Below are 25642 nucleotides of genomic sequence, written 5' to 3'. Positions count from 1 at the left end.
CTGTTCTCGCCCTGCATGCTGGGTGTCCTGCACTGGCATTAGCTCCAGATGGGCCCTGGGCAGTGTCGCCCTGTAGAGGGGTTTAGCCAGGGCTCGTCCCTCTCTGGGGCGGTGGGGAACCACAGCGCCTCGCTACTTCCTTCCAGTTGTGACGGGGAATTAGCCTGGCCGCGGGGGTTTCGCGCCACGGCAGCAGTAGAGGCAAAACATAAGAGTTATTCACACCCGGTGTCATGGAGTGTGGGGGAGTCCGGCCCTGCACCCCTCTTCCTGGGACCCACAGTGACTTTTAGCCAGCCAGTAAAACAGAAGGTTTATTGGACAACCGGAACACAGGTTACAGAAGAGCTTGAAGGCACAGTCAGGAACCCTCCATCGAGTCCTTTTGGGCTTTCAGGGTGCTTGGATCCTAGTTAGGATACCCTGAATTCTGCTCACACAGCCCCAAGCCCAAACTCAAAACTGCTTCCCTCCTGCCACTCCCTTCCTTTGTCCCCCTTCCCAGGCAAAGGTGTTGACCTTTTCCCTCCCTTACCTAGCTCAGGTTACAGGCTCCGGTATCGTTCATCCCCTAAAGTCCTCCCCTGCTCTCCCATTCCCCACACAGACAGCCCCTACTCCATCACATCTCTCCCCCCTTCGAGACTGAACTGAGCGGGGTCACTCTGCCCAGTGACCTGGGGAAGTTCAGGGCACCCTCTCCGGGACAACGCGTCCGCTATCAGGTTGGCACTTCCCTTCACATGGACCACGTTCATGTCATAGTCCTGCAGGAGCAGGCTCCACCGCAGAAGCTTGGCGTTGGCTCCTTTCATCTGGTGCAGCCAGGTCAGGGGAGAGTGGTTGGTGTACACGGTGAAGTGTCGCCCAAAGAGATATGGCTCTAGCTTCTTAAGGGACCACACAATGGCCAGGCATTCCTTCTCGATGGCCGTGTAGTTTTGCTCCCGGGGTAGCAGCTTCTTACTCAGGTACACGATGGGGTGTCTCTCCCCCTTTTCATCCTCCTGCATTAACACCGCCCCCAGTCCCGTGTCTGAGGCATCGGTGAACACCATAAAGGGTTTGTCAAAATCTGGGTTTGCCAGAACTGGGCCACTAACCGGAGCCTCCTTCAGCACCCGGAAAGCCTCCTGGCACTGCTCAGTCCAGATCACCTTGTCTGGCTTCCCCTTTTTGCACAGTTCAGTGATGGGGCCGGCTATGGCACTAAAGTGGGGCACGAACCTTCGATAGTACCCCGCCATCCCAATAAAGGCCTGGACCTGCTTTTTGGTTTGGGGAGCAGGCCAGTCTCTGATCACCTCCATCTTGGCTGGTTCCGGCTTCAGGCAGCCGCTCCCCACCCAATGGCCCAGGTAGGATACTTCAGCCATCCCCACCTTGCACTTCTCAGCCTTTACGGTTAACCTAGCCCTTCGGAGTCAGTCCAGGACTTGTTTAACCTTGGACATATGGTCCTCCCAGGTCTGGCTGAAGATGCAGATGTCGTCAATATACGCCACGGCAAAACTCTCCATCCCCCTCAGTAGCTGATCCACCAGGCGCTGGAAGGTGGCCGGCGCTCCCTTGAGGCCGAAGGGCAGGGTCAGAAACTCGTAGAGCCCCAGAGGGGTGATAAAGGCCGATTTCAGCCTGGCATCTGCGTCCAGCGGCACTTGCCAGTAGCCCTTGGTAAGATCCATGGTGGTGAGGTACCGAGCACCTCCCAGCTTGTCTAGGAGCTTGTCAGGCCTGGGCATGGGGTAGGCATCAGATACGGTGATGGCACTGAGCTTTCGATAGTCCACACAGAACCGGATTGACCCATCCTTCTTGGGAACCAGCACCACTGGCGAGGCCCAAGGGCTGGAAGACTGCTGGATCACCCCCAAAGCCAGCATGTCCCTGACCTCTCTTTCAAGATCCTGGGCAGTTTTACCAGTGACCCGAAAAGGGGAGCATCTTATAGGGGGATGTGACCCGGTCTCCACCCTGTGGACAGTCAAATTAGTGCGTCCAGGCTGGTTGGAAAACGGCTGTTGGTATAGATGCAGCACCGCTCTGATCTCAGCGGGCTGGGCCAGGGTCAGCTGATCAGAGAGGGGAATCGCCTCTAGGGGGGAACCAGCCTTTGTCCCAGGGAATAGATCCACGAAGGGGTCATCTCCCTGCCCCTCCCAATGTCCACACACTGCCAACACCACATTCCCCCTGTCATAGTATGGTTTCATCATGTTCACATGGTACACCCGACGGTGATGTGCCCGGTTTGACAGCTCCACCACATAGTTTACCTCATTCAGTTGCTTGATAACCTTGAAGGGCCCTTCCCAGGTGGCTTGGAGTTTGTTTCTCCTCACGGGGATGAGAACCATCACCTGATCCCCAGTGGTGAAGGCACGGGCCCGTGCCGTGCCGTCATACCAGACCTTCTGCGTCCTCTGGGATTCTCCCTGATTCTCCCTGGCCAGGCCCATGAGCTCGGCCAGTCTTTCCCGGAAGGTCAGGACATACTCCACCACTGACTCTCCCTCGGGAGTGGCCCTCCCCTCCCATTCATCCCTCATCAGATCTAGGGGCCCTCTTACCTGCCTTCCATACAACAGTTCGAAAGGTGAAAACCCGGTGGATTCCTGGGGTACCTCCCTGTACGCGAACAGCAGGTGAGGTAAGTACTTGTCCCAATCCTGCGGGTGCTGGTTCATAAATGTTTTTAGCATCATCTTCAGCGTCCCGTTGAACCTTTCCACCAGCCCATTGGACTGGGGGTGATACGCTGAGGCCCAGTTGTGCTGGACCCCACATTTCTGCCATAAGGACCGGAGCAGGGCCGACATGAAGTTAGACCCCTGATCCGTTAAGACCTCATTGGGAAACCCCACCCGGCTGAAAATTGTCAGCAGCGCATCTGTCACTGTGTCTGCTTCGATAGAGGACAAGGCCACCGCCTCGGGGTAGCGAGTGGCAAAATCCACCACCACCAGGATGTATTTCTTCCCTGACTGGGTTGTCTTGCTGAGGGGTCCCACTATGTCCATGGCCACTTTCTGGAAAGGATATTCCATGATGGGTAAAGGCCTCATAGCCGCTTTCCCCTTGTCCCGGGCCTTCCCCACCCTCTGGCAGGGGTCACAGGATTGGCAGTACTGTTGGACCTGGGTAAAGACCCCTAGGCCAGTAAAAGTTCTATAGCAGCCTCTGCCTGGTGCGCCGGATTCCCTGGTGCCCTGCGAGAGGGATGTCATGGGCCAGGTACAGCAGCTTGTGGCAAAACTTCTGGGGAACCACCAGCTGCCTCCTGATCCCCCATGACTCTACTTCCCCTGGGGGAGCCCATTCTCGGTACAGGAACCCCTTCTCCCACAGGAACCTCTCCTTGCGACCTCTCCTCATGGTCTGTACCGCACTAAGGTCAGCCCGGTCCCTGGGCTTCCGGAAGGAGGGATCTTTCTGCAGCTCGGCCTGGAACTCGGCAGCTGGGACAGGGATGGGGACCGGCTCTCTCTTGCTGGCTGGGTCTGAGGCCGCAGCCTCTCTGAGCCATGCCCCTGGGCGTTCCCTGCCCCCCAGGTTAGGGTCCTGCACCTCGGGCCGAGTACCTTCCCCGTTGTCAGGGAGCAGTGCCCTTTGCCGACTCTGACTATGAGTCACGACCAGGACACTCTGGGTGTTACTAGGCCAGTCCTCGAGGTCCCCTCCCATTAACACGTCCGTGGGCAAATGTGAGTGTACCCCCACGTCCTTGGGGCCCTCCTTGGCCTCCCACTTCAGATGTACTCTCGCCACGGGCACCTTGAATGGGGTCCCGGCCACACGCATCAGGGTCAGGTAGGTGTCGGGCACCATCCGATCTGAAGCCACCACTTTGGGCCAGGCCAGCGTCACCTCTGCGCCCATGTCCCAGTACCCAGTGACCTCCCTCCCATCTACCTCCAGGGAAACAATGCACTCTTTCTGGAGGGGCAGCCCCGCGCCCACCCGGTAAACCAAAAACCCGGAGCCTGGAGCATCCAGCCCCCCAGAGGAGCTGACCTGGGGACCTCCTCCCTCCTTCACAGGTGGTATGTTGCCAGCCCCCCCTTTCCTGGGAATGTAGCCCCTCCTCCGATTGGGTTTTTACCCAGTCCACCCTCTGCGGGTTGGGTCTGCTTGGTCTGTCCCTGAGCTTGGGGCACTGGGTCCGTATGTGGCCTCATTGGCCACAGTGATAGCAGCCTATGTCTCGTGGGTCCCCTTGAGTGGGTCGGAGGGACCTGATGCTAGATGTTCCCCTTTTGGGGGGGTTCTCCATAGGCCCCCGCTGGGAGGTCCCATGATGACTCTCTCTCTGCGCTGAGGCAGGCCTGTTCCTTCGAGACTCCTCCTTGCCATCCCCTGCCCGACTGTCCACAAATTGGTCGGCCAGCTGGCCTGCGTGCTGCGGGTTCTCCAGCTTCTGGTCCATCAACCACAGCCTCAGGTCGGACGGGCACTGCTCGTACAGGTGCTCTAGTATGAATAGATCAAGCAGGTCCTCTTTAGTTTGGGCCCCAGCTGTCCACTTGCGGGCATACCCCTGCGCCCGGTTGACCAGCTGTAGGTATGTGACCTCACGGGTTTTACGCTGGGTCCGGAACTTTTTCCGGTACATCTCAGGAGTCAGCCCAAACTCGCGGAGCAGGGCCTGTTTGAACAGTTCGTAGTCCCCTGCCTCCGCCCCTTTCATTCGGTTGTACACCTCCACGGCTGTGGAGTCCAGTAAGGGGGTGAGAACTGCGATCCTGTCTGCAGGGTCAACCCTGTGCAGCTCGCAGGCATTCTCAAAGGCCGTCAGGAAGGTATCTATGTCCTCCCCCTCCTTACGCGGGGGCAGCAAGTGCTTATCAAAGCTCTTTGTAGGCTTGGGTCCCCCCTCACTCACCGCAGCCGGGGCCTCACTGCTCCTCAGCTGGGCCAGGTCCAGCTCATGTTTACTCTGTTTCTCCTTCTCCTCCCGCTCATGTTTACGCTGGTTCTCCTTCTCCTCCCACTCATGTTTATGCTGTTTCACCTTCTCCTCCAGCTCTTGCCTCTTTAACTCGAGCTCCTCCCGTTTCAGCTCTCTTTCATATTCCAGCTGCATCCGCTCCACGGATGCCGAGCGTCGCCGGGAGGATCCCCTGCTGTGGGGTGAGCTTCGCTGGCAGGATCCCCTGCTGGCTGGGGGGGTCACGGTGCCCTCGGTATCACTGGGCTCCTTCCCGCCCTTCCCCTAGGCCTAGGAAGCGGGGGTCTCGGGAAGCCCTCGTCCGCCGGCTGACCACTCCCAGCGGAGACAGACACTGGTGCCTGCGCTGCATCTGCCAGGCTGCTTTCCTCAGAGACAGGGCTCCGTTCATTCATGCGGTCTCCCTGATTCAGCTGGGCAATCAGCTGGTCCTTGGTGAGCCTCCCCATGCACAGCCCCCTCTGCTTGCACAGCTCCACCAGGTCACGCTTGCGCCGCTTGGCATACATCTTCCTGCTGGCCACTCACAGGCCGGGGTGCTCGCTGCTCCCCACGGTTTCCAGGGGGACCCCTAGTGCACCAGCCCTTCTTGAGGTCACCACCTCTCTGCCAGGGTCGAGCTGCAGACTCCTCCGCTCTTGGGACTGCTCACTGCAATCCCCCGGGGCACCCTGTTACTGCAAAGTCCTTCTCACTGGGCACACACTCCCCAGGGGTTAACCACCCGTTTGTTTTACTGCTCCCCAGTCACTTACTGCTCCCCATGGACGGCGCTTCCTGTAGTATCTCCCGCCGCTGCCACCAGTTGTCACGGAGTGTGGGGGAGTCCGGCACTACACCCCTCTTCCTGGGACCCACAGTGACTTTTAGCCAGCCAGTAAAATAGAAGGTTTATTGGACAACCGGAACCCAGGTTACAGCAGAGCTTGCAGGCACAGTCAGGACCCCTCCATCGAGTCCTTCTGGGCTTTCAGGGTGCTTGGATCCTAGCTAGGATACCCTGAATTCCGCCCACACAGCCCCAAGCCCAAACTCAAAACTGCTCCCCTCCTGCCACTCCCTTCCTTTGTCCCCTTCCCGGGCAAAGGTGTTGACCTTTCCCCTCCCTTACCTAGCTCAGGTTACAGGCTCTAGTATCGTCCATCCCCTAAAGTCCTCCCCTGCTCTCCTATTCCCCACACAGACAGTCCCTACTCCATCACACCCGGTCAGCGGGCAGTAATGAGTCACGGGCTTGGGTCCTCGGCCAGGAGCTGAGCAACTGTTATATGATGAGCAGGCCCGGGCCCTGGGGCAGGGCAGCAAAGAGTCAGTGGTTCAGGCCCTCAGGCAGGGGCTGAGCAAACAGGTAAACAGCAGGCCCAGGCTCCTGGCTCCAAAGGGCCTGTGAGAGTGGAAGACTGACACCCACGAGTTGGGTGGCAGGGGGGACGCAGGCCCACCCACTCCACTGCGTCCGAGCCCGGGGCCCTAGCAGCGGCAGAAGACCCGCTGCAATGTCAGTGGGGATCCTGGCCGCAACACACTGACATTGGTTCTAGCAGTGCTGCAGCCAGACTTGGGTCGACTGCCCCCGGGCTACTTCCTACCTTCCCCTCTAGAGGTACCTGGGTCTGGACGGCTTCCTCCAAGGGGTCAAGCACCCGGGTTCCTCAGGGTAACTGGCGAGGGGCAGGCTTGGCAGCTCCTCTGGGTAACTTGTGAGGGGAAGGCTTGGCAGCTCCTCCGGGTTCTGGTCGGCATCAGGCATCAGCTGCTCCGGCCAGTCCTCGGACTGGCCACCAAATGCCGGGGTCTCCCAACCGGGAGCTAGGCCACAGGTGTCTGGCCTCTCCAGCGGCTGTTCTTCTAGTGCGCTCTGGGGTTGGGCTTTTATACTTCCTGTCCCATGCCTTGACCTCTGGAGGGCGGGCGCAGGATTCACTAGCTCGGACCACTTTGGTGTCTGGAGAGGCTCGCCCCTCTCCGGGGCGGCGGGGAACCAGATTGCCTCACTACATGCCCACTGGGACAAAGGCCCATAACAGTGCAGGGTCTTACCTCCCCTGCAGGTGCCCAGACAGCTCCCTGGGCTCCAGTCTCTGATCCAGCTCCTCAGCTTGCCCACGGCCTCCCAAGCAGCCAGCCTAGTGGCAGCGACCTCCACACCAGGCTGCCAGGCTCCTGGGGCACCTGATTTTTAAGCTCAGTGAAGTCTGTTTCCATCCCCATCGGGCTCATTGATTGAAAAGTCAGGAGAAAATTGCTCAGAGGCCTGGGTTCTAGGCCCAGTTCTGTCACTGGCCTCCTGGCTGACCTTGGGTAAGTCACTTCACCTCTCGGTGCCTCGGTTTCCCCATCTCTCAGATGGGGCTGATTGGCCTGCCCTCCTGGGGTTAATTAGGTAAGGGCTGCCCAGTGCTTAGAGAGCTAGCAAAACACCAAGCACTGGGCAGTGCACTGGGTGGAAAGCTGGCTGCCTCATTCCACTGGCACTGGATTTGACTGTCCTGCTAGAAGGGCTGGAGTCAAGCAGGCTGTTGATGCAATGAGCATGGCTCTGTCATAAACAGATAGCTAAGGGTTAATGTCTCTTTCACCTGAAGCACCTGACCAGAGGACCAATCAGGAAACCGGATTTTTTCAACTCTGGGTGGAGGGAAGTTTGTGTCTGAGTCTTTGTTTTCTGTCTGCCTGCTTTCTCTGAGCTTTGGAGAAGTATTTCTGCTTTCTAATTTTCTGTTTCCAAGTTGTGAGTACCAAAGAGTTGGTTTTTTTGTATTTACATGAATATAGTGCTGGAGTGCTTTGATTTGTATTTTTTTTGAATAAGGCCGTTTATTTAATATTTTTTTAAGCAATTGACCCTGTATTTGTCACCTTAATGCAGAGAGACTATTTGTATGTATTTTTATTTCTTTCTTATATAAAGCTTTTTTTTAAGACCTGTTGAAGTTTTCTTTACTGGGAAACTTCAGGGAAGTTGAGTCTGTACTCACCAGGGAATTGGTGGGAGGAAGGAGTCAGAGGGAGATCTGTGTGTGTTGGATTTGTTCGCCTGACTTTGCATACCCTCTGGGTTGTGGGGGGGGGGGAAGGGAGATTGACTCGGTGATTCTGGTTTCCAGGACTGGGAACGGAGAGGGGGAGTCACTGTGTTTGGATTCGCAGAGCTTGTGTCTGTGTATCTCTCCAGGAGCACCTGGAGGGGGGAAGGGGAAAAGGATTATTTCCCTTTGTTGTGAGACTCAAGGGATTTGGGTCTTGGGGTCCCCAGGGAAGGTTTTTCAGGGGGACCAGAGTGCCCCAAAACACTCTAATTTTTTGGGTGGTGGCAGCAGTACCAACTCCAAGCTGGTAACTAAGCTTGGAGGTTTTCATGCTAACCCCCAGATTTGGGCAGCAGTACCAACTCCAAGCTGGTAACTAAGCTTGGAGGTTTTCATGCTAACCCCCATATTTTGGACGCTAAGGTCCAAATCTGGGACTAAAGTTATGACATGAGTGGCAGCGGTTACGGGATAGACAGAATCCAGAAGCCAGTAGGAATATTTTATTTTTCTTTTCTCTGCTAGGGGCTTTTTAGCAGAGAGAAACAGTTTGGTTTTAAAAGGGAACCAAAGAGAATTTTTTTTTCTGCTCTCTCTGGCAGTTTGTGGCTTGCATATTAAGCAAGAACCCATTAAGGGGCTATTAAGAGTCTTTTGTGACAATAGCACTCCCATTGAGAGTCATTACCAGCACTATATACATGCAAATAAAGTGTTTTTTCTGGTTTGCTTTACATTGAAAACAAAGGGCAAAAGCACTGTTGCTAGGCAGACCCCAGGAGGCAACAGAGCCTGCAGTTCAGAAGATAAACACCGGAGGGCACCCCAACACAAGAAAACAGGAACCATGACTTCTAAGGCAAAAATTGAGGCCGAAGAACAATTCAAAGAAGCTGAACACAGGCGACAACTGGAAAAAAGACAAAAAGAGGTGGAGCTGAAAGAAAAGTAAGAAAGCATCAAACTGGCAGCCTACCAAAGAGAACAGGTAGCCAAAGAGGCAGCACACAAAAGAAAACTAGAAGAAGAAGAGGTGGCCCACAGAAGGAAACAAGCAGAAGAAGAGGTGGCCCACAGAAGGAAACAAGAAGAAGAAGAGGCGGCCCACCGCCGAGACATGGAAAAACAACAAAAAGAAAATGAAGAGAAGGAAAAACAGAGAAAACATGAACTGGACTTAGCGCAAGCTGGGCTGCATGTGCCAGCCAATCCTAACAACCCTTCGCCAATTATGGTTCCACATCACAGAAAATTTCCCACCTACAAGGCAGGTGATGACACCGAGGCCTTCTTGGAAAATTTTGAAAGAGCCTGTCTTGGGTACAGCATCCCTGAAGACCAGTACATGGTAGAATTGAGGCCACAACTCGGTGGACCTTTAGCAGAGTTGGCAGCTGAAATGCCTAAGCAGCAAATGAATGACTATAAACTTTTTCAAACGAAGGCCAGATACAGAATGGGGATAACCCCGGATCATGCCCGTCGGCGCTTCAGAACCCAAAAGTGGAAACCAGATGTGTCATTTCCCAAACACGCTTACTACGTTGGGAAAAATTATGAGGCCTGGATATCAGGACACAATGTTAAAACCTTGGAAGAACTGCACCTCCTCATACAAATGGAGCAGTTCTTGGATGGTGTTCCTGAGGACATAACACGGTACATACAAGATGGAAAACCCAAAAATCTCGCTGAGGCGGGGGAGATTGGAGCCAGATGGATGGAAGTGGCAGAAAGCAAGAAAGCTACGGTCAAGGGGAACAAATACCCCAAGGGGCACACCGACCATAAACCCTACAACCGAGGACAGCCAAAGACCCCACATACAACCCAAGTCAAGCCACAGACGCCCTATTCGTCCACCTCACCAGTCTCCAGTAACTCACCTCGGCCCACTGACCCATCAGATGGAAGATGCTTTAAGTGTAATGAACTGGGACATATCAAGGCCAACTGTCCAAAGAACACCATGCGAGTGCAATTCATTACACCACCATCACACCAAAGATCCCCAGGCCCGGATGCCTCTCAAATACCCTTGGAGCGAAGGGAAAATTTGAGAGTAGGCGGAAAGAAGGTTACTGCGTGGAGAGACACGGGGGCACAAGTGTCAGCTATCCACCAATCCTTTGTTGACCCCAAATTCATCAACCCAAAGGCCAAAGTTACAATTTACCCCTTCATGTCACAAGCTGTAGACTTGCCTACAGCTCAACTGCCTGTCCAGTACAAAGGCTGGTCAGGAATGTGGACTTTTGCAGTCTATGACAATTATCCTATCCCCATGCTACTGGGGGAAGACTTGGCCAACCAGGTGAAGCGGGCCAAGAGAGTGGGAATGGTTACACGTAGCCAAACCAGGCAAGCTTCCAGACCCATTCCTGTTCCTGAGCCGTCCACAGACGCCCCATCTGGGTTACCAGAGACCCAGACAGAGGTAGTGGACCCGGATTCCATGCCAACCACTGAAACAGCCACAATACCTCCAGTCCCAGGCACGGAACTGGAACAGCAACCAGCACCAGCAAGTGCAACCACATCTTCAAACTCAATGCCAGAGGGCGCCAGCGAGCCAAAACTGGCAGAAGCAACAGACAGCCATACCCAAAAGGCTCAGCCAGAGCCTGAAATAACCTCAGGTGCACCAGCGGAGAGCGGTTCACCAGCAACGGAAACAACCCCATCACCTACATCGCTTCCAGAGGGACCAAGCCCAAGTCCACAGTCTGAGGAAGAACTGGTGACCCCAGCCTCAAGGGAACAGTTCCAGACCGAGCAGGAAGCAGATGACAGCCTTCAGAAAGCTTGGGCGGCGGCACGGAGCACCCCACCACCTCTCAGCTCTTCTAATCAATCCCAGTTTGTTATAGACCAAGGACTTTTATACAAGGAGATTCTTTCTGGTGGACACCGGGAAGAATGGCAGCCGCAAAAAGAGTTGGTGGTTCCAATTAAGTACCGGGGGAAGCTCTTAAGCTTAGCCCATGATCATCCCAGTGGCCATGCTGGGGTGAACAGAACCAAGGACCGGTTGGGGAAGTCCTTCCACTGGGAGGGGATGGGCAAGGACGTTGCCAAGTATGTCCGGTCTTGTGAGGTCTGCCAAAGAGTGGGAAAACCCCAAGACCAGGTCAAGGCCCCTCTCCAGCCACTCCCCATAATTGACATCCCATTTCAGCGAGTAGCTGTGGATATTCTGGGTCCTTTCCCAAAAAAGACACCCAGAGGAAAGCAGTACGTACTGACTTTAGTGGACTTTGCTACCCGATGGCCGGAAGCAGTAGCTCTAGGCAACACCAGGGCTAACACTGTGTGCCTGGCCCTAACAGACATCTTTGCCAGGGTAGGTTGGCCCTCCGACATCCTTACAGATTCAGGGTCTAATTTCCTGGCAGGGACCATGGAAAAACTGTGGGAAATGCATGGGGTGAATCACTTGGTTGCCACCCCGTACCACCATCAAACCAATGGCCTGGTGGAAAGGTTCAATGGAACTTTGGGGGCCATGATACGAAAATTCATCAACGAATTCTCCAATAATTGGGACCTAGTGTTGCAGCAGTTGCTGTTTGCCTACAGGGCTGTACCACATCCCAGTTTAGGGTTTTCACCATTTGAACTTGTGTATGGTCACGAGGTTAAGGGGCCATTACAGTTGGTGAAGCAGCAATGGGAGGGGTTTACGCCTTCTCCAGGAACTAACATTCTGGACTTTGTAAGCAACCTACAAAGCACCCTCCGACACTCTTTAGCCCTTGCTAGAGAGAACCTAAAGGATGCTCAGAAAGAGCAAAAGGCCTGGTATGACAGACATGCCAGAGAACGTTCCTTCAAGGTAGGAGACCAGGTTATGGTCTTGAAGGCGCAACAGGCCCATAAGATGGAAGCATCATGGGAAGGGCCATTCATGGTCCAAGAGCGCCTGGGAACTTTAAACTACCTCATAGCATTTCCCAATTCCTCACTAAAGCCTAAAGTGTACCATGTTAATTCTCTCAAGCCTTCCTATTCCAGAGACTTACAGGTTTGTCAGTTTACAGTCCAGGGAGATGATGCTGAGTGGCCTGACGGTGTCTACTACGACGGGAAAAAAGACGGTGGCGTGGAAGAGGTGAACCTCTCAACCACCCTGGAACGTCTGCAGCGGCGACAAATCAAGGAGCTGTGCACTAGCTTTGCCCCATTGTTCTCAGCCACCCCGGGACGGACTGAACGGGCATACCACTCCATTGACACAGGTAATGCTCACCCAATCAGAACCCCACCCTACCGGGTGTCTCCTCATGCCCAAGCTGCTATAGAACGGGAGATCCAGAACATGCTACAGATGGGTATAATCCGCTCATCTACCAGTGCATGGGCATCTCCAGTGGTTCTGGTACCCAAACCAGATGGGGAAATACGCTTTTGCGTGGACTACCGTAAGCTAAATGCAGTAACTCGTCCGGACAACTATCCAATGCCACGCACCGATGAGCTATTGGAGAAGTTGGGATGTGCCCAGTTCATCTCTGCAATAGACTTAACCAAGGGGTACTGGCAAGTACCGCTAGATGAACCTGCCAAGGAGAGGTCAGCATTCGTCACCCATGCGGGGGTGTATGAATTCAATGTCCTTCCTTTCGGCCTTCAAAATGCACCCGCCACCTTCCAGAGGCTGGTAGATGGTCTACTAGCTGGACTGGGAGAATTTGCAGTTGCCTACCTCGATGATGTGGCCATTTTTTCAGACTCCTGGCCCGAACACCTACTACACCTGGAAAAGGTCTTTGAGCGCATCAGGCAGGCCGGACTGACTGTTAAGGCCAAAAAGTGTCAAATAGGCCAAAACAGAGTGACTTACCTGGGGCACCAGGTGGGTCGAGGAACCATAAACCCCCTACAGGCCAAGGTGGATGCTATCCAAAAGTGGTCTGTCCCAAGGTCAAAGAAACAGGTCCAATCCTTCTTAGGCTTGGCCGGATACTACAGGCGATTTGTTCCACACTACAGCCAAATCGCTGCCCCACTGACCAACCTGACCAAAAAGACCCAGCCAAATGCCGTTCAGTGGACTGATGAGTGTCAAAAGGCCTTTACCCAACTTAAGGCAACGCTCATGTCTGACCCTGTACTCAGGGCCCCGGACTTTGACAAGCCATTCCTAGTAACCACGGATGCATCTGAGCGTGGTATAGGAGCAGTGCTCATGCAGGAAGCAACAGATCACAACTTCCATCCTGTCGTGTTTCTCAGCAAGAAACTGTCTGAGACGGAAAGTCACTGGTCAGTCAGTGAAAAGGAATGCTATGCCATTGTGTACGCCCTGGAAAAGCTACGCCCATATGTTTGGGGACGGCGGTTCCAACTACAAACTGACCATGCTGCACTAAAGTGGCTTCATACTGCCAAAGGGAACAAGAAACTTCTTCGTTGGAGTTTAGCTCTCCAAGATTTTAATTTTGAAATTCAGCACATCACAGGAGCTTCTAACAAAGTAGCTGATGCACTCTCCCGTGAGAGTTTCCCAGAATTCAGTAGTTAAAAAGTGTTCTTAAAATGTAGAAGTCTGTTAGTTATATACTTAGTGGTATATGTAAAGGTGCATGTGTTGTAGTAATCTGGTTATTTTAAAGTTCTAGACGGAAATCGCCGCCAGTGAGCTTCCCCACTGTCTGCAATTTGGGGGGCGTGTCATAAACAGATAGCTAAGGGTTAATGTCTCTTTCACCTGAAGCACCTGACCAGAGGACCAATCAGGAAACTGGATTTTTTCAACTCTGGGTGGAGGGAAGTTTGTGTCTGAGTCTTTGTTTTCTGTCTGCCTGCTTTCTCTGAGCTTTGGAGAAGTATTTCTGCTTTCTAATCTTCTGTTTCCAAGTTGTGAGTACCAAAGAGTTGTTTTTTTTGTATTTACATGAATATAGTGCTGGAGTGCTTTGATTTGTATTCTTTTTGAATAAGGCCGTTTATTCAATATTCTTTTAAGCAATTGACCCTGTATTTGTCACCTTAATGCAGAGAGACTATTTGTATGTATTTTTATTTCTTTCTTATATAAAGCTTTTTTTTAAGACCTGTTGAAGTTTTCTTTACTGGGAAACTTCAGGGAAGTTGAGTCTGTACTCACCAGGGAATTGGTGGGAGGAAGGAGTCAGAGGGAGATCTGTGTGTGTTGGATTTGTTCGCCTGACTTTGCATACCCTCTGGGTTGTGGGGGGGGGGGAAGGGAGATTGACTCGGTGATTCTGGTTTCCAGGACTGGGAACGGAGAGGGGGAGTCACTGTGTTTGGATTCGCAGAGCTTGTGTCTGTGTATCTCTCCAGGAGCACCTGGAGAGGGGAAGGGGAAAAGGATTATTTCCCTTTGTTGTGAGACTCAAGGGATTTGGGTCTTGGGGTCCCCAGGGAAGGTTTTTCAGGGGGACCAGAGTGCCCCAAAACACTCTAATTTTTTGGGTGGTGGCAGCAGTACCAACTCCAAGCTGGTAACTAAGCTTGGAGGTTTTCATGCTAACCCCCATATTTTGGACGCTAAGGTCCAAATCTGGGACTAAAGTTACGACAGGCTCTCGACGGATCTTGCTGGCAGCCAGAGGAAGCCCAGACCCCAAAACCCATGGACGAGGGGGAGCCAGTGTCAGACACAGGAGATGGTTCTCAGGTAGACACCAGGCCACCCCAGCCAGGAGTGCTTTGCAGAACTGGCATTAGAAGGGGCCAGGTGAATGGTTTAAATGCACGGGCTGGCAGTAGGGACTTGGAGGGAATTTCTGAGAGGTTCTAATGAGCATCCTAATGGGGGGCTGATCATCCACACCCAGCTCCCCTGTCAACTGACCAAAATCAGCCCTGCTCCATTGGCTCCAGTGGAGCTAGGACACTTGACACCAGTGAGGACCTGATGCCAATGGAGCTATAGCGGATTGACATCAACTGGGATCTTGCCTGTTGGCTCAATGGAGCTATGGATGATTTACACCAGCTGGGATCTGGCCCATTGGCTTCTGTGACAGGTATTGCAATCCCAGCCAGTATTTGGGGACCCCATTGTGTTAAGTTTCTGTCACTGTGGGCCAGGCACTGTATGCAGTTCCAGGGGGAAGGGCCACTCCAGTTCCTCCCGGAACCAAAGCTAGTGGGAGGCAATTAGGTAACTCACTTAGGCTGTAAAGGACCCAAAGGACATGAAAAGAGGAACTTCTTGACTTGCTGGCACACCAGCTGGGAGCCTGCGTAACAAACCAGAGCAATTGGCATTCCTCATTTGTGACCATAAATTTGGTCTAGTTAGTGTTATTGAAACCCAAAGAGACGATTCCCATGACTGAGATGTTAAAGTCAAGGGTTATAACCTAGTTAGGAAGGATCGAGTGGGCAAAAAGGGTGTGGGGAGAAAAGTGGCACTAACAACTCGGAAGAACATGATCTTGAATACTAATGGTCAATGTCCTAACAGATAAAGCACAAGGTGAGGAATTAGTTGGGCTCTGCTACAGAGCCCCAGATCACACTCGGGAATGGGATGGGCGGCTCCTTGTGTACCGATCTATCATGTGTAGGGAAATTTGTGATCATGGGAGACTTCAATTTGAGTGACATGAGGGAGGTCTCCTGCAGCCAGCACTAAAACATTTTTGGAATTTCTAAATATTCTAGATGACAGTTTCCTAACTCAAAAAGTGTTGCAGCCAACATAGGGGATTCTGCATTAGACCTTGTCCTAACAGACACGGAGGAACTGCTTACAGAACTAAAACTCAACGCTAGCTTAGGTACAAGTGATCATGACTTGTTCACATTTATAATGTGCCCGCAGAACAGAGACCAGACCAGTAATAGATACACTTGGTGTTCTGCTAATGGGGCCAATTTCACAAAGCTAAAACAATTATGAGCGAAACCACCTGGGAAGAAGAATTGAATCAGAAAAATGTGAACGCTAATTGGGAACCATTTCAGCACATCTTCCTGGATGCCCCAAAAGTCATAAGCGAGGAAGAAGGCTGCACTTCATTAAACATCAGCCTGGTTTGGAGGGGAAGTAAAGGCAGCTAAAGCAAAATGCTTATATGGAACACATAGGGAGAAAGGGGAAGCTGATAGGAACGAGCAGAAGTCAGAAGCTAGGAGCTGAAAATAATTGATATGGGGAGCCATGATAGGGTGTGCACTCATACCAGCACTGGCAGGGTTAACCAGGGCCTCACCTGACAGCAGGAGGGCCAGGATTAACTGAGAGAGAAGCCCAGCTGGGGAAGGGCTGTTTAATGACCAGGACATGGGCAGTCAGGTCTAATGGTTAGAAGCCAGTGCCAAGCCCAAGCTCAGAGTCGGAGACAGCATCAGGGGTCAGGCGTAGGAGCAGGACCGCCCGGCGGGGGGGAGGGCAAGTGGGACAATTTGCCCCAGGCCTCACAGGAGCCCCACAAGAGTTTTTCGAGGCCCCTGGAGCAGGGTCCTTCACTCGCTCTGGGGGCCCCAGAAAACTCTCTCAGGGCTCAGGCCCCCAGAGCTTCTTCCGCTCCGAGTCTTCTGTGGCAATTTGGTGGTGGTGGGTCCTTCCGCTCCGGGACCTGTCGCCAAAGTGCCAGATCTTCGGCGGCAATTCGGTGGCGGAGGCCCCCAGCCGCCGAAGACCCCAGGCCCCCTGAATCCTCTGAGCGGCCCTGCATAGGAGCAGGGCCCTAGAGTGTGGCAGGAGTTGGGAGCACCCAGGGGTCTGGGATATGGAGGCCAGGAGGAGGCAGGTAAGCAGGAGGGGTCTCTAGTAGCAGCCAAGCAGGATTCCTCCAGTAGCCTAAACAACTTCATGCACCTCTTCCTGGTTTAAATAAAGCTCCTCAGTCAATCGAAGATGCTGGATTTTCCCCCAATCAGAAGCTTTGGGGGCAGGGCCCTTTGCAATCTAGCACTTCACTGGTTCCCTTCTGCAGTGGGTCAGGTGAGCTGCTGGGTGGTAGTTGTGGCCTAATCACAACCTAGTGCCCCAAGAGCTGGGGTTCAAGGCCTGTAATCTCTCACCTCTCCTCTAGGGGGCTGGCCGTGGGCTGGGGTTTTGGGGAAGGTGTTTACCAGGTCAGGAGGGTGGATGTGCTGCCAGCTCCCAAGAGCGCTCTTCAGGACTGTAGACCTTCCCAATCCCCAAAATACTAGAGTTTATCCAGGTGCACTTTTAGGTCATCTTGGGTTTGGCATATCTTTTGTCTCCAGTCCAGGGCTGCTGGGTTGTGGGAAGCTGCGGGTAGCTTTGGGAAGAACTAGGAATGGAATCCTGTAACAGCGTGAGCACCCGCCTCTCATGAGTGCCCCGTTTGTGGTCAGCTAGTTCTTTCAGCCCTCTGGCTGAGTCACACACACTGTCCCCCCTTCCAGGGTATACAGTCTCTAGCTCTCGCTCACAGCCCTGGTATGGAGCTGTAGCACCAAGGCGTCCACCCCAAGGCTCTGTCTTCTTTAACAGCCCAGTGGGGCCCATCTCTGTACCCTTGGATGGTGTCCTTTTGGCAGCACTCCCTGAGCTCAGTCTTCAACCAGATCAGCAGGGCCCATCACTGTACCCACGCCCAGCCTGGCTAGGTTATGGTCAGTCCCCTGGGTACAGCCTGTCCCCATTGACCTATCCATGGTCCTTCTGTTCTTCCTGACAGCCAGCAGGCACCCAGTCTTTGGCAGCCTTCCCTGGGCTCAGTCCCGTCTGCAGTGTGCTGTCTGTGGTCCTGCTGCTCTTCCAGCCAGTCAGGCACCCAGTACTCCCTCTTCGAGCACCAGGCGGCAACTGACTGCTCTGCCTCTTCTGCTTCCTTTTACAGGGCCCTTCTGGCCTCTGACTGGATGCCCCAGCAGCCCCTCTGATTGGTTGTTTCTCTGCAGCCACTCTAGGCTGGACTGGAGGACTTCTCCTATGGAGAACATCTGGAGGACTTCTCTGCTCTTTTCTGGGGTGGGGTGAGACAGGGCCACGAGGCCTTCAGGATGGGGGGGGGAGTGTCCAGACCTAGTCCACCCTGTGACAAATCCATGACTCGAAACAAAGGGGTTTTGCCCCACAGTCACATGTTCTGAATTATTGTACACAAACTCTGCTGGTGGCAGCAGCAAGGCCCAGTTGTTCTGGTGGAAGTTGACGTAACATCAAAGATACTGCTCCAAGATCTGGTTGGCTCTCTCCACTTGATCATTAGTCTGAGTGTGATAGGCGCAGGAGAGGTAGGAGCATATGCCCAAAATCCAGAGAGCTTCTCACCAAAAGTGGGAGATAAATTGTGCACTGGCAGTCGGAGATGTAGTGCTCTGGGAGGCCATGGAGGCAGATGACTTGGTCCATCCAGAGCCAGGAGGAGGAGGGTAGGCCAGTTCAGGGGATGAAGTGTGCCGTCTTCATGAGGTGATCCACAACAGTCAGAATGGTCATGAACCCATTGGACGTACGTAGTTCTACTACAAAGTCTAAGACGGTGACTGTCTAGGGGACAAGTAGAATCTCAAGGGCTTGCAGAAGTCCCAGGGGGTTATTGTGCAGTGCCTTTGGAGTGGATGCATACATTGCAAGGGGCCACATAGGCCTGGGGTTGTGGCTCATATGCGAGGCCACCAGAAGACATGAGAGATGAGCCTCTGAGTGTTGAAGTGACCAAAATGTCCTGCCAGGGGAAGTCATGGCATATCTGTAGTGCTGCAGTCCTTGGAGGCCTGGGAGGAACATATATACGCCCCTTTACGTAAGTTACCCTGTCTCAGACATCATGGGGTTCCCTACTTATGGCTTCCTGCTCAACTGATGGGATCCAATAGATCAAAGTTGATCTTTTGATGGGGAACAGATCTTGGCGGGGAGCTGCACCCAGAAAGCTATGAGGCATGAGGATGTACGAGGTTTCCAGTTCAAGTCATTTTGGTGAGTGTAATATTCACCCTTCCAGGACAACGCTATGGTTGGTTCCTGGGCGACAGGAGATTACGAAATTAAAGTGTGTAAACAATAAGGTCCACCGAAGTCAACGTTTGTTGACAGCTATGACCCTAAGCCGACATTCAAAGATCTTATGGTCAGTGTACACCTGGAGGGGATACCAGGAACTTTCTAGATAGTGGCACCACTCTTCAAAAAGTGTTCTTAATTGCCAGGAGTTCTCTGTCCAAAATGCCATCATTTTGCTCTGCAGATGTGAGTTCCCTGGAGTAGAAGGTGCTCAGAGGTAGTAGTTGTTGAGCACCTCTCCAATTGCCACGTTGGAAGCATCTGCTTTGAGGATGAAGGCTGGCATGACCTCAGGGTGGGCCAATATGGGAGCAGTGGTAAATGTGAGTTCAAAGGCCTGCCGGGCCTCAGGAGACCAGAGGAACCTGATGTTTTGGCAGAGCAGGGAAGTGAGGGGGATGATCTGCTCTGAGAACCTCAGGATGAACCACTGGTAGAAATTCACGAACCCCAGGAAGCATTGTCTTTCATGAATATTCTGTGGTGCCTCCGTTCTGGACTGCCTTTACTTTGCACAGGTCCATTTTGATAGGAGATAGGATGAACCCTAAAGATTCTACAGAGGCTCTAGTTAGTTAAATCTCGTTGTGTGCCTTGGCTTCTCTACATAGTGTTATTTGTTTATATTCATCCTTTGTCATTTGACCCAGTTTCCACTAATTGTAGGATTCTTTTTATGAGTTTCAGATCATTGAAGATCTCCTGGTTAAGCCAGGGTGGTCTCTGGCCATACTTCTTGTCTTTCTGACACAGTGGGATAGTTTGCTTTTGTGCCCTTAATAATGTCTCCTTGAAAAACCACCAACTGTCTTGAACTGTTTTTCCCCTTAGACTTGCTTCTCATGGGGTCTTACCTATCAACTCCCGCTGAGTTTACTAAAGTCTGCCTTATCGAAATCCATTGTCTTTATTGTGCTGTTTTCCCTCCTATCATTCCTTAGACTCACAAACTTTTATCATTTCATGATCACTTTCACCTAAGCTGCCTTTCACTTTCAAATTCTCAACCATTTCCTCCCTATTTGTTTCTCCACCTTCTGAAATAAAAAATGTCTCCATTGCATTCCAAGAACTTGCTGGATAATCTGTGTCCTGCTGTGTTATTTTCTGGGTCGTTGAAGTCCCCCCATCACCACCACATCTTGTGCTTTGGATCACAGGCGCCGACTCCATGGGTGCTCCAGGGTTCAGCATCCACCAGCCACAGAAGGTGCTGGGGGAGAGTGGAGAGCAGCGAGCGATGGGTGGGTGTAGGTTCGGGGGAGGGGGAAGAGTGGGGGGGAAGAAGCGGAGTGAGGGCGGGGCCTCAGAGGAAGCGGGGGAGTGGGGGCGAGAACAAGTAGAGTGAAGGCGGGGCCTCAGGGAAAGGGGCGAAGTGGGGGTGGAGCACTCACAGGGAAAAATAAAAGTGAGCACCTCTGCTTTGGATGATTTTGTTAGTTGTTTATAAAAAGCCTCGTCCACCTCTTCTTCCTGGTTAGGTGTCTACCATGGCATCATCCTTTTATCCTTACCCAGATAAACGACTGGTGGTATGGCCTGTTTTAAAGACTTGGGCTATTTGGCTGGGTTTATCCAACCCCTTCAGCGCTGGCCTAGCTCTGCTCCCACTGAATGCAATGGGCTTTCTGAGCATTGACTCCAGTGTTGTTATGTCGTGGACCAGGCCATGACTGTGCTCGGTGCTGTACAGACAGAACACAATGAGGGTCCCTGCCCCCAAGAGCCGACAATCTAATGGGAGCAGAGTTAGGTCAGTGCTGAGTGCTTCTAAAACCCCCACTCTCCAGGCATGTCTACACTAGAAACCTAAGTCCACCTATATTAGGTCAACTTACAGCCACCACAGTAAATATTACAGTGGTGCATGTTCACACTACCCTCCCTGTGGCAGGGAAATGCTTCCACCTACTGAAGAGGGGCAGTGCGGGGGGCTGAGAGCCCAGCTGCCCCTGGGATCCCAGCTGTGAGCTCTGTGCTCAGAGTCCAGGCAAGCCTCTGGAAAGACGCTGGGCTCCTGGTGGGAAGTGGTGGGGAAGCCTCCAGGCAGCAGCTGGACTGGGAGCTGGGAGCCCCACACCTGCCCCCGGTGACAGCCTGGCTTTCTTGTCAATTTCACGGCTCCAGCATGGAGACATGAAATCAACAAGAATGACAGCCAACATGGACACTGCATTGCCCTAACCACACCAACATAAGCTCTGTGCCTCTCGCAGAGGTGGTGCCATTATGTCGGTGTAGTGTGGCACTTACATGGATGGGCACAAGGCTGTAGTGCGTACACTGCCATAATTAGGTTGATGTAAGTTGCCTGATGTCAACCTAACTCCACAGTGTAGACCAAGCCTCAGAGTTTGCTGGACAATACGCTGAAAACCTTCCCCCTCCCATCATGCAGAGCGGCTCCACTCTCAGCTGCTGAGTCTCACGCACTTGGCCCTTGAACTGCCCCACCCACCCAAGGATCTCACAGCACTGTACAAGCCTCCTCAGTCCAGCCGCAGAGCTCCTCTGGAAATGGGTCGCAGTTGGAGAAACAGAGGCAGTGAGGTGACTTGCCCAAGGTCACCATACACAGGGCTGGGAACAGAACCCAGGCGTCCTGACTCTCCCTCTCAGCCCAGCATCACAGTGCAGGTTCAAATAGATGGAGGGACTCATCTGTAACCTCTGAGGGTCCCAGGAATTTGGGATTTGCTGGCCCTGTAACCACCAGCAGAATCCACCTCAGTAGGGTTCAAGCCAAAGGACCAGGCAGACCCTGAGCAAGGTGTGGTCAGGACTAGTAAGCGTAGTTCACATCTCTGGGTCAGGCTGACCCCCAGGTGCGGAATCAAAGAGGACATTCCTCCAGACCCCCTGTGGGGAGGCTGTCCTTGGAGCATGGAGTGGGGCAGCCGCTGCAGAAAGGGTAAGGAGGACACACGGCACAGACCTATCCTGTCTTCCTGTGGAAGCTTTTGGGGAGTAAAGGCACTGGGGTGTCAGGATGATGGGGCTATCCAAATATTAGGGGACATGGCCAGAAACTCTGAAGGGCTTTAAGAGCATAAGTCCCACAGACTTTCACATCCCCTCTGAAAATGACACCGTGACAGTTAGGCTGTTAGACGGCGTTGGCAGGACTAGCCCCGTCGGGAAGAGAGCAGAACTCAGGGCCAGGCATTGCAGTGCTCAGCCCCCACAGTAGCCATAACGTCAGGCCTTGCGTGACGCCATGATGGTGCTGTTAATAACAGGCCCTGCTGGGTCGACAGGGAGGTTTGAACTCGGGGCTGTCAGCGGTGCTGATGGTGCAGGAGCGGGGCTTGCTTCAGTGAAATGACCAGGCCTGGAACCTAGGAGCAGCAATGGACCCATAAATCTCTTCTGTGCCCAGCCACTGGGGAAAAGAGGGGGACGGGACAGTCTCATGCTGTCCTAGTGCTGGTGTCGAATGTGTAGTGTCTCTAGCCATGGGACCAGGGCATTGTCAGGGCAAAGCCCCCCCTACAGACTGCCTCCCTGCGAGGCTGCCTGTGCAGGAGGAGATGCTCGTGAAGCTGTGTCACTCACCCATTGGAGACGGACGGCATGGGCTTCCCTGTTCTGGAATGTAACGTGAATGCTCCCATCCTGCCAGGAGACAGAGAGCGAGAGAGTTAGCTTGGACCTTTCCCTGGGCTCCCTGAGAACATATGCTGCCTGGGGCTGATACCACCAAGGAGAGCCTGGAGAGCCAGGCCAACGCTCCTGAACCAATCCCCGGGGGTCTCCCCAAACTGTCTCCTGGGGACAAGGAAGAGAGGGCCCAGAATGACACAGACACACCCACGCACGTGTCTGACCATCCCCCAATATTTCACCAAAGAGCGGGGGGAGTGTCTCTGCTGAAAGCTAAGCACCGGTTGATTGCTGGTCTGTGGCCGGATGTTCGGACTATGTCACATGGAGGATCCTGGGTTCCAAACCCGCAGAAGTGAACCGGGTCACTTACAGCAGGGGGTCTCAAAGCTGGCTCAATGCTGAGAACTGCGGGCATGGGGGGAGCCGGCCCAGCCCTGTGCCTAGTCTGGAGACTGTGCAGGGCAAAGCATCCCCTCCAGAAATGCTGAATAGGGGCCCATCAAGACTGAGCTGCAGCTAATGAAACACTCTGATTATGAACAGAGACAAGAGCCTCAGGCTATACGAGGAGGGAAAATGGCCCCCAACATTGTTCATCACAGAAGAGAGACTCTGCCAGCGGAAGCGTCTCACGAGGGGAGGATCCCAGCTCCCGCCACTGAATCAGAGCCATGCAGAACGAGCCTGTCAATACGTGTGGGCTCTGGACTGTACGTCACATTTTCCTTGTACCTGGAAAATCATGTGTCCAAACCCTTTAATGTGCTTTTATGGACCGTGGCTGGTTTCAATAGCCAGGGTTGTGGCGCTGGCCGGGCGCCAGCAAGGGGAGCATGGGCAGCTGCAGTGGGACGATAACTCCAGTGCAGGCAGCTCGGCAGTGCAGGCCACAGCCTGACTGACAGTAGGAGAGGGTCCAGTAGCTGCTCTCCCGAGGGCAGCTAGGATCCATGGCCATGTGCCCAACCATGCCACAGCGGGGACCTGGAAGGCTCAGTCAGCCCCCTGGCATAGAATGGGAACCCCAGACAGGTGCATAGACAGGCTGCCAGATGGTCCCAGGGACACACTACCCTGCTGGCAGACCACTGGCACTGGGTCTCTCCTTAGGCTAGCATGGGAATCTCCCTCGGGCTGGCATGAAGAGCCCTATGGCCTGGCACTGGGGCTGCCTTAGGCCTGTGCTGTGGGGGCAGCCCCCTACTGTACAGCTTCACTCCTAAGGTGGCATCTCCAGTGAGGCAGTCCCAAGCCCGGCACCCTCCTTCAGCTGCCCTGTAGGGAGTAGAGTGGATTGACCTGGGAATGTCCTCTAGTTTTACTGGGACTGTCTGCATTAGGGATGAGGTAACAGGGGATGATTTTACTTGAGAGTTACCTGAGCTTGTAACCTGAGCCAGGAGGGGGGTGGTGCCAGGTGACACCTTTGCCCCAGAAACTGGACAAAGGGAGGGGAGGAGCTGGGGAAAGGGGCAGAGAGACGGCTAGAGGAGGTTTTGCTTTCAGTTTTGGTCTGGGTGGTGAAACGCAGGGAACCCCAAAGCTGGGGTCTAAGCTCCCTAACCCCACACCAGAAGGACTTGACTGAGGGGTCCTGGTTGTACCTACAAGCCCTGCTTGGGACTGCATTCCTGTCGTCTAATAAACCTGTTTTACTGGCTGGCTGAGAGTCACAGTGAATCGCAGAAAGAGGGGTGCAGGGCTCTGACTTCCCCCACTCTGTGACACCTTGTCTGCCCATCTCGTCCCACCCCCGAAAGGGACCCTCCCCCCCCCCGTTCAGTTCCACCAACTGCAGAGACCACCAAGGAGTCTCCGAAAGTGGCAGATTCCAGAGCCTTGCCTGCGGCTGGCTGACCCAGCACCCCCTCAGAGATGCTGCTGCAAAGGATTCTGGGGCCCATGTGGGGACGACTGTAGGGTGAGATCCAGAGGGGGGTGGGAAGTGCACTCCAGGGCCACGGAAGTGCACTGCAGAGCTGCCGAGAGGCCTGGCACTGAGCTGCACCCCCAACTCAGCCGGGCAGCAAGGTTGGAGAATGGTGCATTGCAGACCTGCCCCCCCCACCGCCCCCCCCCCCCCCGTCCCTCTGCCTCTGTGGAGCTCTGCTCTCTATCCATGGACACTCATTGACCGAGCCCAATGGGAATGCTTCAGATGGGGGAGATAAGACCACGAAAGGAGGTGGCAGAACCTGTGCGTTTGCCAGGAGTTAAATTCCTGGGACCTTGGCAAGCTCACCAGCCTGTCTCCAGCACCCATCCAAATGCTTTGGCAGGCGCCAGGGTTCCTACACTGGGCAGGGAGCATGGGGCTGAGAGGCATGGCTGGGGGGCTAATATGAGGGGGAAAGGAGTCCAGGAGTGCTGGCCGTATTTTAAAGAAGCCTTATTGAGGGACCATGAACAAACCATCCCAATGTGCAGAAAGAATAGCAAATATGGCAGGCGACCAGACTGGATTAACAGTGAAATCTTCGGTGAGCTTAAACTCAAAAAGGAAGCTCACAAGAAGTGGAAATTTGGTCAGATGACTAGAGGGGAGTATAAAATATTGCTAGAGCATACAGGGGTGTAATCAGGAAGGCCAAGGCACAATTGGAGTTGCAACTAGCAAGGGATGTAAAAGGTAACAAGAAGGTATGTTAGCAACAAGAAGGTCAGGGAAAGTGTGGGACCCTTACTGAATGCGGGAGGCAACCTAGTGACAGATGATGTGGAAAAAGCTTAAGTACTCAATTTTCTTTTGCCTCGGTCTTCACAGCTAAGGTCAGCTCCCAGACTGCTGCACTGGACATCACAATATGGGGAGGAAGTGAGCAGCCCTCAGTGGTGAAAGAACAGGTTAAGGACTATTGAGAAAAGCTGGACATGCACAAGTCCATGGTTCCAGATCCAATGCATCCAAGGGTGCTGAGGGAGTTGGCTGATGTGATTGCAGAGCCATTGGCTGTTATCTCTGAAAACTCATGGCGATCAGGGGAGATCCCGGATGATTGGAAAAAGGCAAATATAGTGCCCATCTTTAAAAAAGGCAAGAAGGAGAACCTGGGGAACTACAGACTCCCTGCTTGACCAACCTGATTGCCTTCTATGATG

General features: G+C 53.5%; 1 protein-coding gene across 3 annotated transcripts in view; it reads right to left on the bottom strand.

The window, feature by feature from the left end:
* The window catches only part of LOC127052485 (copine-5), a 225393-nt gene that overhangs the window by 132393 nt on the left and 67358 nt on the right, over positions 1 to 25642 (bottom strand). For 2 of the 3 annotated variants that reach the window (XM_050956208.1, XM_050956210.1), the window contains exon 7: positions 22493 to 22552. The exons of the other annotated variant lie outside the window; for it this stretch is intronic. In XM_050956208.1, the coding sequence (XP_050812165.1) occupies positions 22493 to 22552 (60 nt within the window). The remainder of the gene's footprint in view (positions 1 to 22492; positions 22553 to 25642) is intronic. 3 annotated transcript variants of the gene reach the window in all.

This window comes from Gopherus flavomarginatus, chromosome 5 (genome assembly GCF_025201925.1).
Source record: "Gopherus flavomarginatus isolate rGopFla2 chromosome 5, rGopFla2.mat.asm, whole genome shotgun sequence".
NCBI classification, from domain to species: domain Eukaryota; kingdom Metazoa; phylum Chordata; order Testudines; family Testudinidae; genus Gopherus; species Gopherus flavomarginatus.
The sequence above is the reverse complement of the archived record's forward strand: the minus strand, read 5'-3'. Positions and strand labels throughout refer to the sequence as shown.